The sequence below is a fragment of the Hemibagrus wyckioides genome, linkage group LG20, assembly GCF_019097595.1.
Source record: "Hemibagrus wyckioides isolate EC202008001 linkage group LG20, SWU_Hwy_1.0, whole genome shotgun sequence".
Lineage (NCBI taxonomy): Eukaryota > Metazoa > Chordata > Actinopteri > Siluriformes > Bagridae > Hemibagrus > Hemibagrus wyckioides.
In genome coordinates this window covers 21,901,664-21,919,408 of record NC_080729.1, presented here as the reverse complement: position 1 = coordinate 21,919,408, position 17,745 = coordinate 21,901,664, and the positions used below count along the sequence as shown (strand labels likewise).

Here is a 17,745-nt window from a genome sequence, read left to right as displayed (position 1 = left end):
ACACAATAATACACAACACCCAACAACACACAATAACACAATAATACACAACACCCAACAACACACAATAACACAATAATACACAATAACACACAATAACACAATAATACACAACAACACCCAACAACACACAATAACACAATAATACACAATAACACAATAATACACAATAATACACAATAACACACAATAACACAGTAATACACAACAACACACAATAACACAATAATACACAATAACACACAATAACACAATAACACACAATAACACAATAATACACAACAACACACAATAACACAATAATACACAATAACACACAATAACACAATAATACACAATAACACACAATAACACAATAATACACAACAACACCCAACAACACACAATAACACAATAATACACAATAACACACAATAACACAATAACACACAATAACACAATAATACACAACAACACACAATAACACAATAATACACAATAACACACAATAACACAATAATACACAACAACACACAATAACACAATAATACACAATAACACACAATAACACAATAATACACAATAACACACAATAACACAATAATACACAACAACACCCAACAACACACAATAACACAATAATACACAATAACACACAATAACACAATAATACACAACAACACCCAACAACACACAATAACACAATAATACACAATAACACACAATAACACAATAATACACAACAACACACAATAACACAATAATACACAATAACACAATAATACACAACAACACACAATAACACAATAATACACAATAACACAATAATACACAATAATACACAATAACACATAATAACACAATAATACACAACACACAATAACACAACAATACACAACAACACCCAACAACACACAATAACACAACAATACACAATAACACACAATAACACAATAATACACAACAACACCCAACAACACACAATAACACAATAATACACAACAACACCCAACAACACACAATAACACAATAATACACAACAACACCCAACAACACACAATAACACAATAATACACAATAACACACAATAACACAATAATACACAACAACACCCAACAACACACAATAACACAATAATACACAATAACACAATAATACACAATAATACACAATAACACACAATAACACAGTAATACACAACAACACACAATAACACAATAATACACAATAACACACAATAACACAATAACACACAATAACACAATAATACACAACAACACACAATAACACAATAATACACAATAACACACAATAACACAATAATACACAATAACACACAATAACACAATAATACACAACAACACCCAACAACACACAATAACACAATAATACACAATAACACACAATAACACAATAACACACAATAACACAATAATACACAACAACACACAATAACACAATAATACACAATAACACACAATAACACAATAATACACAACAACACACAATAACACAATAATACACAATAACACACAATAACACAATAATACACAATAACACACAATAACACAATAATACACAACAACACCCAACAACACACAATAACACAATAATACACAATAACACACAATAACACAATAATACACAACAACACCCAACAACACACAATAACACAATAATACACAATAACACACAATAACACAATAATACACAATAACACACAATAACACAGTAATACACAACAACACCCAACAACACACAATAACACAATAATACACAATAACACAATAATACACAATAATACACAATAACACATAATAACACAATAATACACAACACACAATAACACAACAATACACAACAACACCCAACAACACACAATAACACAACAATACACAATAACACACAATAACACAATAATACACAACAACACCCAACAACACACAATAACACAATAATACACAACAACACCCAACAACACACAATAACACAATAATACACAACAACACCCAACAACACACAATAACACAATAATACACAATAACACACAATAACACAATAATACACAACAACACCCAACAACACACAATAACACAATAATACACAACAACACCCAACAACACACAATAACACAATAATACACAACAACACCCAACAACACACAATAACACAATAATACACAACACCCAACAACACACAATAACACAATAATACACAATAACACACAATAACACAATAATACACAACAACACACAATAACACAATAATACACAATAACACACAATAACACAATAATACACAACAACACCCAACAACACACAATAACACAATAATACACAATAACACACAATAACACAATAATACACAACAACACCCAACAACACACAATAACACAATAATACACAACAACACCCAACAACACACAATAACACAATAATACACAATAACACCCAACAACACACAATAACACAATAATACACAATAACACACAATAACACAATAATACACAACAACACACAATAACACAATAATACACAATAACACACAATAACACAATAATACACAACAACACACAATAACACAATAATACACAATAACACACAATAACACAATAATACACAATAATACACAACAACACACAATAACACAATAATACACAATAACACAGTAATACACAACACACAATAACAATAATACACAATAACACACAATAACACACAATAACACAATAATACACAATAACACACAATAACACACAATAACACAGTAATACACAACAACACACAATAACACAATAATACACAATAACACACAATAACACAATAATACACAATAATACACAACAACACACAATAACACAATAATACACAATAACACAGTAATACACAACACACAATAACAATAATACACAATAACACACAATAACACACAATAACACAATAATACACAATAACACACAATAACACACAATAACACAGTAATACACAATAACACACAATAACACAATAATACACAACAACACACAATAACACAATAACACACAATAACACAATAATACACAACAACACCCAACAACACACAATAACACAATAATACACAACAACACACAATAACACAATAATACACAATAACACACAATAACACAATAATACACAACAACACCCAACAACACACAATAACACAATAATACACAATAACACACAATAACACAATAATACACAACAACACCCAACAACACACAATAACACAATAATACACAACAACACCCAACAACACACAATAACACAATAATACACAACAACACCCAACAACACACAATAACACAATAATACACAACACCCAACAACACACAATAACACAATAATACACAATAACACACAATAACACAATAATACACAACAACACACAATAACACAATAATACACAATAACACACAATAACACAATAATACACAATAATACACAACAACACACAATAACACAATAATACACAATAACACAGTAATACACAACACACAATAACAATAATACACAATAACACCCAACAACACACAATAACACAATAATACACAATAACACACAATAACACACAATAACACAGTAATACACAACAACACACAATAACACAATAATACCCAACAACACACAATAACACAATAATACACAACAACACACAATAACACAATAATACACAATAACACACAATAACACAATAATACACAACAACACCCAACAACACACAATAACACAATAATACACAATAACACACAATAACACAATAATACACAACAACACCCAACAACACACAATAACACAATAATACACAACAACACCCAACAACACACAATAACACAATAATACACAACAACACCCAACAACACACAATAACACAATAATACACAACACCCAACAACACACAATAACACAATAATACACAATAACACACAATAACACAATAATACACAACAACACACAATAACACAATAATACACAATAACACACAATAACACAATAATACACAATAATACACAACAACACACAATAACACAATAATACACAATAACACAGTAATACACAACACACAATAACAATAATACACAATAACACACAATAACACCCAACAACACACAATAACACAATAATACACAATAACACACAATAACACAATAATACACAACAACACACAATAACACAATAATACACAATAACACACAATAACACAATAATACACAATAACACACAATAACACACAATAACACAGTAATACACAACAACACACAATAACACAATAATACACAATAACACACAATAACACAATAATACACAACAACACACAATAACACAATAACACACAATAACACAATAATACACAACAACACCCAACAACACACAATAACACAATAATACACAACAACACACAATAACACAATAATACACAATAACACACAATAACACAGTAATACACAACAACACACTAACACAATAATACACAATAACACACAATAACACAATAATACACAACAACACACAATAACACAATAATACACAATAACACACAATAACACAGTAATACACAACAACACACTAACACAATAATACACAATAACACACAATAACACAATAATACACAACAACACACTAACACAATAATACACAATAACACACAATAACACAATAATACACAACAACACACAATAACACAATAACACACAATAACACAATAATACACAACAACACCCAACAACACACAATAACACAATAATACACAACAACACCCAACAACACACAATAACACAATAATACACAATAACACACAATAACACAATAATACACAACAACACACAATAACACAATAACACACAATAACACAATAATACACAACAACACCCAACAACACACAATAACACAATAATACACAACAACACACAATAACACAATAATACACAATAACACACAATAACACAGTAATACACAACAATACACAATAACACAATAATACACAACAACACACTAACACAATAATACACAATAACACACAATAACACAATAATACACAACAACACACAATAACACAATAACACACAATAACACAATAATACACAACAACACCCAACAACACACAATAACACAATAATACACAACAACACCCAACAACACACAATAACACAATAATACACAACAACACACAATAACACAATAATACACAATAACACACAATAACACAATAATACACAATAACACACAATAACACACAATAACACAGTAATACACAACAACACACAATAACACAATAATACACAATAACACACAATAACACAATAATACACAACAACACACAATAACACAATAACACACAATAACACAATAATACACAACAACACCCAACAACACACAATAACACAATAATACACAACAACACACAATAACACAATAATACACAATAACACACAATAACACAGTAATACACAACAATACACAATAACACAATAATACACAACAACACACTAACACAATAATACACAATAACACACAATAACACAATAATACACAACAACACACAATAACACAATAACACACAATAACACAATAATACACAACAACACCCAACAACACACAATAACACAATAATACACAACAACACCCAACAACACACAATAACACAATAATACACAACAACACACAATAACACAATAATACACAATAACACACAATAACACAATAATACACAATAACACACAATAACACACAATAACACAGTAATACACAACAACACACAATAACACAATAATACACAATAACACACAATAACACAATAATACACAACAACACACAATAACACAATAACACACAATAACACAATAATACACAACAACACCCAACAACACACAATAACACAATAATACACAACAACACACAATAACACAATAATACACAATAACACACAATAACACAGTAATACACAACAATACACAATAACACAATAATACACAACAACACACAATAACACAATAATACACAATAACACACAATAACACAGTAATACACAACAATACACAATAACACAATAATACACAACAACACACAATAACACAATAATACACAACAACACCCAACAACACACAATAACACAATAATACACAATAACACACAATAACACACAATAACACAGTAATACACAACAATACACAATAACACAATAATACACAACAACACACAATAACACAATAATACACAACAACACCCAACAACACACAATAACACAATAATACACAACAACACCCAACAACACACAATAACACAATAATACACAATAACACACAATAACACAATAATACACAACAACACACAATAACACAATAATACACAATAATACACAATAACACACAATAACACACAATAACACAGTAATACACAACAACACACAATAACACAATAATACACAACAACACACAATAACACAATAATACACAACAACACACAACAACACACAATAACACAATAATACACAACAACACACAACAACACACAATAACACAATAATACACAACAACACACAACAACACACAATAACACAATAATACACAACAACACACAATAACACAGTAATACACAACAACACACAATAACACAATAATACACAACAACACACAATAACACAATAATACACAACAACACACAACAACACACAATAACACAATAATACACAACAACACACAATAACACAATAATACACAACAACACACAATAACACAATAATACACAACAACACACAATAACACAATAATACACAACAACACACAATAACACAATAATACACAACAACACACAACAACACACAATAACACAATAATACACAACAACACACTGTGTTAGGGTAGGTGCAGAACAGAGCAGAGTCTGGAAGTTGACCTACCTCTGACCCTGAGAGATGGTGGACCAGTCCAGCAGTGCTAGTGGATCTGAGGGAGTGAGGGTCAGTGTGAGGAATAATGAGAGCTTGGAGGTCAGATGGTGCTGGTCCAGTCTTAGCTTTGTAGGCGAGGGTCAATGTTTTGTTACTTGATATGAGCGACCATCCAGGTAGAAAGCAAACCATTTCCATGCTGTTCCAAGAATTCCAAGACTCCTGAGGGTGGACAAGAGAGTCTTGTGGTTGACCGTGTCAAACACTACTGAAAGTTCGAGCAGGAGGAGGACAGATGAAGCTTGGCTGATCTAGCAGCATGTAGTTCCATGCCATGAAGGCAGTTGGTACCTGTCCAGATGTTACGGATCCATTGATGACTGTGGTGATGAAGGGCAGGCGGTCAGGTGGTCAGGAGCATAGTGGAAGGGAATGGATCTAGTGGTCAGTATGACTGCAAGAGGATTTGAAGAATCTCTTCTGATGCTACGGATGAGAGATGAGACAGTGACACACACACACACACATCCTGTAGTGATGTATCATGGGAAAATGCACACAATGTTAAGGCTCCAGTCTAGAAGTAGAAGTTTATTTCAGCACAGTTCTCCCCTCCAGGTTTTTCTTCTCAGTAGAAAGCTTTACATTTAAATCTTGAATTTATAAACACTGTGTTTGTGTGTGTGTGTGTGTGTGTGTGTGTGTGTGTGTGTGTGTAAGCTTGCCTTGTTTACTTCTCAGTGAGGACATTTGATTCCACTGGATCCTGACAACAGTGACGTTATTCACACACACACACACACACACACAGCTTTCATACATACAAAGCTTATTGCGTGTAAAAATGAGATTCAGTATAATGACTTCTATTAGGTCATAAACTATTTCTGTATCTGCTAGAGTACTGCTGTGTTCTTAATGTGTGTGTGTGTGTGTGTATGTGTGTGTGTGTGTGCAGGAATGTTCTGGATGAAGATGAGAGACACATCTTAACTTCATTTTGGAGACTTTTTAAAAAAATTTTCCATTCAGTGTAGAGGGAGTGGACGATGCTGCTTTAACTTCCCCATTACTCTGAAACTCAGTGAATGTATTAAAATGTATCCATGACGCTCCGAGCTGAAGAATAAAGAGGTGAAGTGTCCAGTGGAGAGCAGCGCAGCAGATATTATCTCATAATCTGAAAATTCTCATCGTCATAAACTTCTGACCTTACTCTGACCTTACTCTCAGAAAGTAGAAATGAAGATAACGTGTGGAGATATTTCTGGGTTCTTTTATCTGAGAAGGTTCCTGTATCCACGCTTCAGGATTTTTAGATTTTTAGAACAAACTCATTTACAATTTTTATTACTGCACACTCTTCAGATAAAGAGCTCTTTCTGTAGCTCAGGGGTCATGGTCTCAGCAGGAGTTTCTTGTTAAAAACCTTTTCTGAAGTAAAGCAGCGCTGCAGGTTCCACCAGCAGGGAGAACGCTTCAGGGGAATAGATTATACCCTCTTTTCAAACAGAATGATATCAAATATGATAAAAAGATTCCTGAAACTGGAGTGGATCTCACTGGACCAGTCCATCAGAAGAGCACTCGCTGATCCCATAACCTTCCATCATTCTGGTCAGACTGGCTGCTGGACCTCGAGGTTTTAGATGGACACACAGCACTGTGACAGAACACCTCAAGAAAGGTCAGCCACAACTCATCTCCCTACTTCATGAAGACGCCGGCCTGAACCGCTGGACTGACTGGACCAGGACGGAGGACCAAGTGAAACACAGTTAAGCTCACAGAGCAGGTCACGACGCAGATCTCCTCCTCAATCACACACACTAACAGACACTGACCACAGCTAGTGCTGGACCTCTGCCTCGTGAACAGAACAGACGTCTATGATGACTGCTAAAAATTCAATCACTTTCAGACACACACACACACACACACACTTTCAGTAAGTATGAAATGATAATAGATGAAATCTGATGATAATTGTTATTAGTCTTAAAAATGACTCTTTATGGAATTTAATTGAGGAATAAATCACTAAAATATAATGAATCATGGAATTTTTATGGCTGGAGTGTGTCTGGTTTACTCATACAATCCGGTGGTGTGTGTGTGTGTGTCTGTCTCTCTGCATGCCTGCCGCTCCGGATGACCATATATGGTATCAAGGGGTATTTCTCATGAACTACGTGTACTCTTACTACATGACTTAGGCCCACTGATGCCCCGCCCACTATTTCGCTTGTCCATAGAAGGGGGCGTGGCTAATGACCTGGAGGAGATTTCAGTTCCTGTAAATCGGAGAATAAAACCCTCAGCACTACAAATCAAACACACACACACACACACACACACCAGAGGATTATTAACACGGCATTAATCTGAACACTTATAACGGAGTAAAAGCCTAACCAGAGCAATGATGCGGATTTCAGTGTGTCACTTTCTCCTACTCTTCTTCAGCTCAGGGTCCGGTAAGAACACACACACACACACACACACACACACAGGGCTCTTTGTTCAGTGTTATGTGACTGATATTAGTCGAGTGTAACAGTGTTAAGTGTTGATGTAGTTTGTGATAAAGTTTGTGTTCAGTTTGATCAGATACACGGTCAGAAGTAATCCCAGTCTCAGGGATGATGTCATAATAAATCAGAAGGTGTTTATAGCTCATGAAGTGGTGAGTGACCGAGACACTGACTGATAAAGTGATCTACTGAGGTTCTGAAGATCTCTGATTACGTTCAAGATAAAGAAAGTAAAACCTTTTAAAATATAAAGGATGACCAGGAAAAATTGAAACCACAGAACCTCAGGAATAATGCAGAAAGACTAACAGGACAAGACGCTGGACACTGAGTCTCTCTGGTCATATTAAATTAATCAGCTCTGTGATTTTTTTCTAAGGTGCTGCTCTTCTGCATCGAGCTCAGAATCTGACCTGGACATCATTTAACTTTAAAACCATCCTGACCTGGAGCTTTGACGCTGACCACAAACACACTGTAGAGTTCTCCCGGTAAATCACTTTCTCACACACACACACACACACACTGTGGAGTTCCATCCATCCATCCATTTTCTATACCTGCTGTATTCCTAATCAGGGTCACGGGGATCTGCTGGAGGCTATCCCAGCACACATTGGGTGAAAGGCCCTGGACAGGTCACCAGTCCATCACAGGGCCACACATATAGACAGACAACCACACACACTCACACTCACTCCTATGGGCAATTTAGAATGACCAATCAACCTAATGTAAATGTTTTTGGACTGTGGGAGGAAACCGGAGTAAACCCCACACTGTTGAGTTCTCCTGGTAAATTAGTCTCTCTCTCTCTCTCTCTCTCTCTCTCTCTCTCTCTCTCTCTCTCTCTCTCTCTCTATATATATATATATATATATATATATATATATATATATATATATATATATATATATACAGCACCTGTAGAAATTTAGCCAGATTAAACACCAGGCTAAATGCCCCACCTGACATCATCAGTAGTGGTGTTGATTACTTCAAGAATAAAACAAACTGTTTCTTGAAGATTCCACTGTTAGTAGTGCATTGGTACAGGACGTGTTTTCAAAAGACCTCTGGGATAAAGTTACAGAGAGGCACATGTAAGGAGAAGGCTAGAAAAACATTTCTAAGGCTTTAGCTATCCTTCAGAGTACTGTTCAGGGCATTAAGAAGTGGACAGCATATGGCACCACTAGCACATTGCCTAGATCAGGCCGTCCGTCCAAAGTGGACGACAGAGCCAGGTGGACATTGATGAGAGAAGCTACCAGGAGGCCAAAAGCAACTTTGAAGGACTTACATGGCTGGGTATGGTCAGTCTGTGCATATGACAACATCTCCCAAGCTTTACACAAAGCTGGTCTGTATGACAGGGTGGCACAAAAGATGCCTTTCCTAAAAAAGTGTGACACACACACACATTCATAAGAGTCTGATACCCTCTGGCAAAATGTGTTTTGGTCTGATGAGACCAAAATTGACCTCCTGCTCAGTGCCCTCCTCTCTGCCACTGATGTCAGGCTGTCCAGTTCTGAGCCCACAATCGAGCCCGCCTTCCTCACCAGCTTGTCCAGACGTGAGGCGTCCTTCTTCTTTATGCTGCCTCCCCAGCACACTGCTGCATAGAAGAGGGCACTCGCCACAACAGTCTGTTAGAACATCTGCAGCAGCTTTTTGCAGATGTTAAAGGAAGTCAGCCTTCTTAGGAAGTACAGCCGGCTCTGTCCTTTCACACGCAGAGTGTCTGTGTTGGCAGTCCAGTCCATTCTTTCATCCAGCTGTACTCCAAGGTACTTGTAGGTCTTGACAAACTCCACACAGTCCCCGTTGATAGTTACAGGCTCAGGTTGAGGCCTGACCACCATCTCCCTGGTCTTTGTAGCGTTGAGGTGCAGATGGTTAACGTCACACCATGCAATGAAGTCCTGTATCAGTTTTCTGTACTCTTCCTCCTGTCCCTTCCTGATACAGCCAATGATAGCAGTATCGTCTACAAACTTTTGCATGTGGCAGAGCTCTGAGCTATACTGAAAGTCCAAGGTGTAGATGGTGAACAGGACCAGAGAGAGAACAGTCCCTTGTGGTGCCCCAGTATTGCTGACCACAGTGTCAGACCTGCAATCCCCCAGTCTCACGTACTGAGGTCTGTACTCACATACTGGAATGAAAGCCAGTTGGTTCCCAGGTGGTTTCATGAAGTTTTAAATAACGGGACTGATGACTTTTACAACCCTGTTATTCTAGAAAGTTATTTGGGGTTTGATTTCAGGATGCAGGAGAAATAAAGTCACTATTACACACAGGGGTATGATGATTTTCTAAAGGCACTGTATATACTGTGTATATATATATATATAAGTTTTTCAGTTACTACTCTTATCTCTTACACACATAGTATTATTATTAAGAAGTGTGTGTGTGTGTGTTTTCAGGGTGGGGAGAGATAGACAGAGGAATCCTCACTGTATCCGGGTCTCTCATCCAGAGTGTGACCTCACAGATAACCTCAGTGACCTTAAAGCCGCCTACACTGCAGATGTTCTGACAGAGCTGATGACCTTTGACCCCATTGAGCTTCCGTCCACTCAGTCTAAACGATTCTGTCCTTATAACGACAGTATGTGTGTTTATTACACCCTTCTACCCTGTCTGTTTGTGTGTGTGTGTAATACATGGTTAATGGTGAATGTGTGTGTGTGTGTGTGTGTGTATGTGTGTTGCAGCTGTAATCGGTGCTCCACAGTTCAGTGTAAAGTTAGATAAGAACAATACGATCGTCCTGCACATCGCTGACCAGCAGACGGCACTGTACAGAGACGGACGTCACCTCACACTCCGAGACGTCTTTAAACACGACCTCAAATACAGCATTGTGTACAACAGAGCAGGAAGTACAGGAAAGGTGTGTGTGTGTGTGTGTTTATCACCAGTATATATATATATATATATATATATATATATATATATATATATATATATATATATATATATATATATATATATATATATATATATATATATATACAGCTCTGGAAAAAAATAAGAGTCCACTGCCCAATCTCCAGGTTTTCACCCTACTGAAAACCTCTGGAATGTCATCAAGAGGAAGATGGATGGTCACAAACCATCAGGTAAAGCTGAGCTGTTTGCTTTTTTGTAAAAAGAGTGATATAAAGTTCCCCAACAGCAGTGTGAGAAACTGGTGGAGATCATGGAGCCAAAACACATGCAGATCGAGGTTATTCCACCAAATACTGATCTCTTAATGTTATTTATCCAAAGCATTAACACAATTTATTCACAAGTGATTTACATTTTGTTTTATTTGAGTTATTAAAGTTCTGTAATACTGCATGATCTTGGGTTATTTTGATGTGTTGCCATTTCCTTTAAATATACACTCTAAATAACAATAGTTATATTTGGAATTTAGGAGAAATATTGTCAGCAGTTCACAAAAAATCAAACAAAACTCTTCATCTGACCAATACATGACCCTGGAAGAAAAAAACAGAAGAAACTCATTATTTTGCAGTGGGCTCGTATTTTTTTCCAGAGCCGTATATATGTATATATATATGTGTGTGTGTGTGTGTGTGTGTGTAGAAGCAGATAGTGGTGTGTGAAGATGTAGTGATGATGTTGGTGACTGTGTGTGTGTGTGTGTGTGTGTAGAAGCAGATAGTGGTGTCTGACAGTGAGGTGGTGATGAGCGATGTGGAGCGAGGACCCAGTTACTGTTTCAGAATTTCGGTGTTCATCGTGTCTCGCAGAGCAAACAGGAAACTGGCTAAGTGGACGTTACCCAAGTGTTCACCTGCACTGACCTCTAACCTCATCACAGGTTAGCACACCTATAGATAATCTCATCTCATAAATAGATCAATAGATTATCCACCCACCCATCTATCTATCTATCTATCTATCTATCTATCTATCTATCTATCTATCTATCTATCTATCTATCTATCTGTGTGTGTGTGTGTTATGAGTCAGTGGTTATAAATGGAATTGAAAGTTCTTGTCTCTGGAGAAAGCAGACTAATACACAGCTTATTCCTTATGTTGCTACAGCACCCCCTGCAGGACACATACACAGCTAATATTTCTAGTAAGTGTGTGTGTGTGTGTGTGTGTGTCACTGGAGTGTTTAATGTATTGTAATAATATCTGGACTGTACTGTGTGTCCGGTTGTGATATAGAGATTGACCCGGTGCTGCTCAGTGCTGGGCTCCTCGTCATCGCGTCGCTGCTCGTCGTGGTCACTGTCACAGTGGTTTGCTGCTGCAGACGGAGAGGAAATGAACAGCAGGTGAAGGAGGAAGAGGAGGAGGAGGAAGAGGACGGTCATGTCATTAAAGAGGTTTAGAGGACATGTTAATAATCACGTTTTCATGAGAGAGGAGGAAGCGGAGGGAGAGGAGGAGGAAGAGAAGGAGGAGGAAGAGAAAGAGGAGTAAGAGGAGGACAAAGAAGAAGAGGAAGAGAAGGAGAAGAGAGAGCTTATCTTTAGTTTCTAAGAAACAGAAATAGGATCAGATTCATAATTCAGTTTAAATCTTTAGTATAATTTCAGACAAATATAAAACACACAGATATCTCTATTACAGATCAGATCCAGATTCTGATTCTGACATGGTAGCGATGATCAAATACACACTCTGAGTTTTATATTTTTATGTTTATATTTTTATGTTTATATTTTTATATGTTTATATTTTTATGTTTATATTTTTATATGTTTATATTTTTATGTTTATATTTTTGTATGTTAAACTCTAATGTACATTACATTGTTGTTATGTTACTCGTTGAGTTAAGTATTCAGGTGTGTATTGAGGTGTTGAGGTGTGTGTTGAGGTGTGTATTGAAGTGTCTGTTGAGGTGTGTAGGTGTGTGTGTAAGTATTGAGGTGTGTTGAGGTGTGTAGGTGTGTGTGTAAGTATTGAGGTGTTTATTGAGGTGTGTGTTGAGGTGTGTGTTGTGTGTATTGAGGTGTGTGTTGAGGTGTGTGCTGAGGTGTGTTGAGGTGTGTGTGTAAGTATTGAGGTGTGTGTTGAGGTGTGTAGGTGTGTGTGTGTAAGTATTGAGGTGTGTGTTGAGGTGTGTGTTGAGGTGTGTGTTGAGGTGTGTGTTGAGGTGTGTGCTGAGGTGTGTTGAGGTGTGTGTTGAGGTGTGTGTTGGTGTGTGTTGAGGTGTGTGTTGAGGCGTGTTGAGGTGTGTGTTGAGGTGTATTGAGGTGTGTGTTGAGGTGTGTGTTGAGGTGTGTGTTGAGGTGTGTTGAGGTGTGTGTTGAGGTGTATTGAGGTGTGTGTTGAGGTGTGTTGAGGTGTGTGTTGAGGTGTGTAGGTGTGTGTGTGTAAGTATTGAGGTGTTTATTGAGGTGTGTGTTGAGGTGTGTGTTGAGGTGTGTATTGAGGTGTGTGTTGAGGTGTGTATGTGTGTGTGTAAGTATTGAGGTGTGTGTTGAGGTGTGTAGGTGTGTGTGTGTAAGTATTGAGGTGTTTATTGAGGTGTGTGTTGAGGTGTGTGTTGAGGTGTGTGTTGAGGTGTGTGTTGTGTGTATTGAGGTGTGTGTTGAGGTGTGTGCTGAGGTGTGTTGAGGTGTGTGTTTAGGTGTGTGTTGAGGCGTGTTGAGGTGTGTGTTGGTGTGTGTTGAGGTGTGTGTTTAGGTGTGTTGAGGCGTGTTGAGGTGTGTGTTGAGGTGTGTGTTGAGGTGTATTGAGGTGTGTGTTGAGGTGTGTGTTGTGGTGTGTGTTGAGGTGTATTGAGGTGTGTGTTGAGGTGTGTTGAGGTGTATTGAGGTGTGTGTTGAGGTGTATTGAGGTGTGTGTTGAGGTGTGTTGAGGTGTATTGAGGTGTGTGTTGAGGTGTATTGAGGTGTGTTGAGGTGTATTGAGGTGTGTGTTGAGGTGTGTGTTGAGGTGTATTGAGGTGTGTGTTGAGGTGTGTTGAGGTGTATTGAGGTGTGTGTTGAGGTGTGTTGAGGTGTATTGAGGTGTGTTGAGGTGTATTGAGGTGTGTGTTGAGGTGTGTTGAGGTGTATTGAGGTGTGTGTTGAGATGTGTGTTGAGGTGTATTGAGGTTTGTGTTGAGGTGTGTGTTGAGGTGTATTGAGGTTTGTGTTGAGGTGTGTGTTGAGGTGTGTTGAGGTGTATTGAGGTGTGTTGAGGTGTATTGAGGTGTGTGTTGAGGTGTGTGTTGAGGTGTATTGAGGTGTGTGTTGAGGTGTGTTGAGGTGTGTTGAGGTTTGTGTTGAGGTGTGTGTTGAGGTGTATTGAGGTGTGTTGAGGTGTATTGAGGTGTGTGTTGAGGTGTGTGTTGAGGTGTGTGTTGAGGTGTATTGAGGTGTGTGTTGAGGTGTGTTGAGGTGTATTGAGGTGTGTGTTGAGGTGTATTGAGGTGTGTTGAGGTGTATTGAGGTGTGTTGAGGTGTATTGAGGTGTGTGTTGAGGTGTGTGTTGAGGTGTGTGTTGAGGTGTATTGAGGTGTGTGTTGAGGTGTGTGTTGAGGTGTATTGAGGTGTGTGTTGAGGTGTATTGAGGTGTGTGTTGAGGTGTGTTGAGGTGTATTGAGGTGTGTGTTGAGGTGTATTGAGGTGTGTGTTGAGGTGTGTTGAGGTGTATTGAGGTGTATGTTGAGGTGTGTTGAGGTGTGTTGAGGTGTGCTGAGGTGTGTGTTGAGGTGTGTGTTGAGGTGTGTTGAGGTGTATTGAGGTGTGTGTTTAGGTGTGTTGAGGCGTGTTGAGGTGTGTGTTGAGGTGTGTGTTGAGGTGTATTGAGGTGTGTGTTGAGGTGTGTGTTGTGGTGTGTGTTGAGGTGTATTGAGGTGTGTGTTGAGGTGTGTTGAGGTGTATTGAGGTGTGTGTTGAGGTGTATTGAGGTGTGTGTTGAGGTGTGTTGAGGTGTATTGAGGTGTGTGTTGAGGTGTATTGAGGTGTGTTGAGGTGTATTGAGGTGTGTGTTGAGGTGTGTGTTGAGGTGTATTGAGGTGTGTGTTGAGGTGTGTTGAGGTGTATTGAGGTGTGTGTTGAGGTGTGTTGAGGTGTATTGAGGTGTGTTGAGGTGTATTGAGGTGTGTGTTGAGGTGTGTTGAGGTGTATTGAGGTGTGTGTTGAGATGTGTGTTGAGGTGTATTGAGGTTTGTGTTGAGGTGTGTGTTGAGGTGTATTGAGGTTTGTGTTGAGGTGTGTGTTGAGGTGTGTTGAGGTGTATTGAGGTGTGTTGAGGTGTATTGAGGTGTGTGTTGAGGTGTGTGTTGAGGTGTATTGAGGTGTGTGTTGAGGTGTGTTGAGGTGTGTTGAGGTTTGTGTTGAGGTGTGTGTTGAGGTGTATTGAGGTGTGTTGAGGTGTATTGAGGTGTGTGTTGAGGTGTGTGTTGAGGTGTGTGTTGAGGTGTATTGAGGTGTGTGTTGAGGTGTGTTGAGGTGTATTGAGGTGTGTGTTGAGGTGTATTGAGGTGTGTTGAGGTGTATTGAGGTGTGTTGAGGTGTATTGAGGTGTGTGTTGAGGTGTGTGTTGAGGTGTGTGTTGAGGTGTATTGAGGTGTGTGTTGAGGTGTGTGTTGAGGTGTATTGAGGTGTGTGTTGAGGTGTATTGAGGTGTGTGTTGAGGTGTGTTGAGGTGTATTGAGGTGTGTGTTGAGGTGTATTGAGGTGTGTGTTGAGGTGTGTTGAGGTGTATTGAGGTGTGTTGAGGTGTATTGAGGTGTGTGTTGAGATGTGTGTTGAGGTGTGTGTTGAGGTGTATTGAGGTTTGTGTTGAGGTGTGTGTTGAGGTGTGTGTTGAGGTGTGTTGAGGTGTATTGAGGTGTGTGTTGAGGTGTGTGTTGAGGTGTATTGAGGTGTGTGTTGAGGTGTGTTGAGGTGTATTGAGGTGTGTGTTGAGGTGTGTTGAGGTGTATTGAGGTGTGTGTTGAGGTGTGTGTTGAGGTGTGTTGAGGTGTGTTGAGGTGTATTGAGGTGTGTGTTGAGGTGTGTGTTGAGGTGTGTGTGTGTAAGTATTGAGGTGTTTATTGAGGTGTGTGTTGAGGTGTGTGTTGTGTGTATTGAGGTGTGTGTTGAGGTGTGTGCTGAGGTGTGTTGAGGTGTGTGTTTAGGTGTGTGTTGAGGCGTGTTGAGGTGTGTGTTGGTGTGTGTTGAGGTGTGTGTTTAGGTGTGTTGAGGCGTGTTGAGGTGTGTGTTGAGGTGTATTGAGGTGTGTGTTGAGGTGTGTGTTGTGGTGTGTGTTGAGGTGTATTGAGGTGTGTGTTGAGGTGTGTTGAGGTGTATTGAGGTGTGTGTTGAGGTGTGTTGAGGTGTATTGAGGTGTGTGTTGAGGTGTGTTG

At 38.0% G+C, this 17,745-nt stretch overlaps 1 protein-coding gene across 5 annotated transcripts; it reads left to right on the top strand.

Moving 5' to 3' along the window:
- Positions 1-9,151: 9,151 nt before the first annotated feature.
- On the top strand, positions 9,152-17,724 carry LOC131370530 (tissue factor-like). 5 transcript variants are annotated; one of them, XR_009207427.1, is made up of 7 exons: positions 9,152-9,359; positions 9,796-9,907; positions 11,852-12,036; positions 12,143-12,321; positions 13,095-13,263; positions 13,623-14,945; positions 17,451-17,724. XR_009207427.1 is itself a non-coding variant. In XM_058417852.1 (6 exons), the coding sequence occupies exons 1-6, from the start codon at positions 9,305-9,307 to the stop codon at positions 13,787-13,789; spliced, it is 867 nt and encodes a 288-aa protein (XP_058273835.1). In that variant the 5' UTR covers positions 9,152-9,304; the 3' UTR covers positions 13,790-15,244. The 5 variants fall into 5 exon arrangements, 1 of the variants encoding a protein (XP_058273835.1); XR_009207426.1 differs by having other exon boundaries at positions 13,623-14,957; XR_009207425.1 differs by lacking the exon at positions 17,451-17,724 and adding an exon at positions 14,970-15,243 and having other exon boundaries at positions 13,623-14,827.
- Positions 17,725-17,745: the final 21 nt, after the last annotated feature.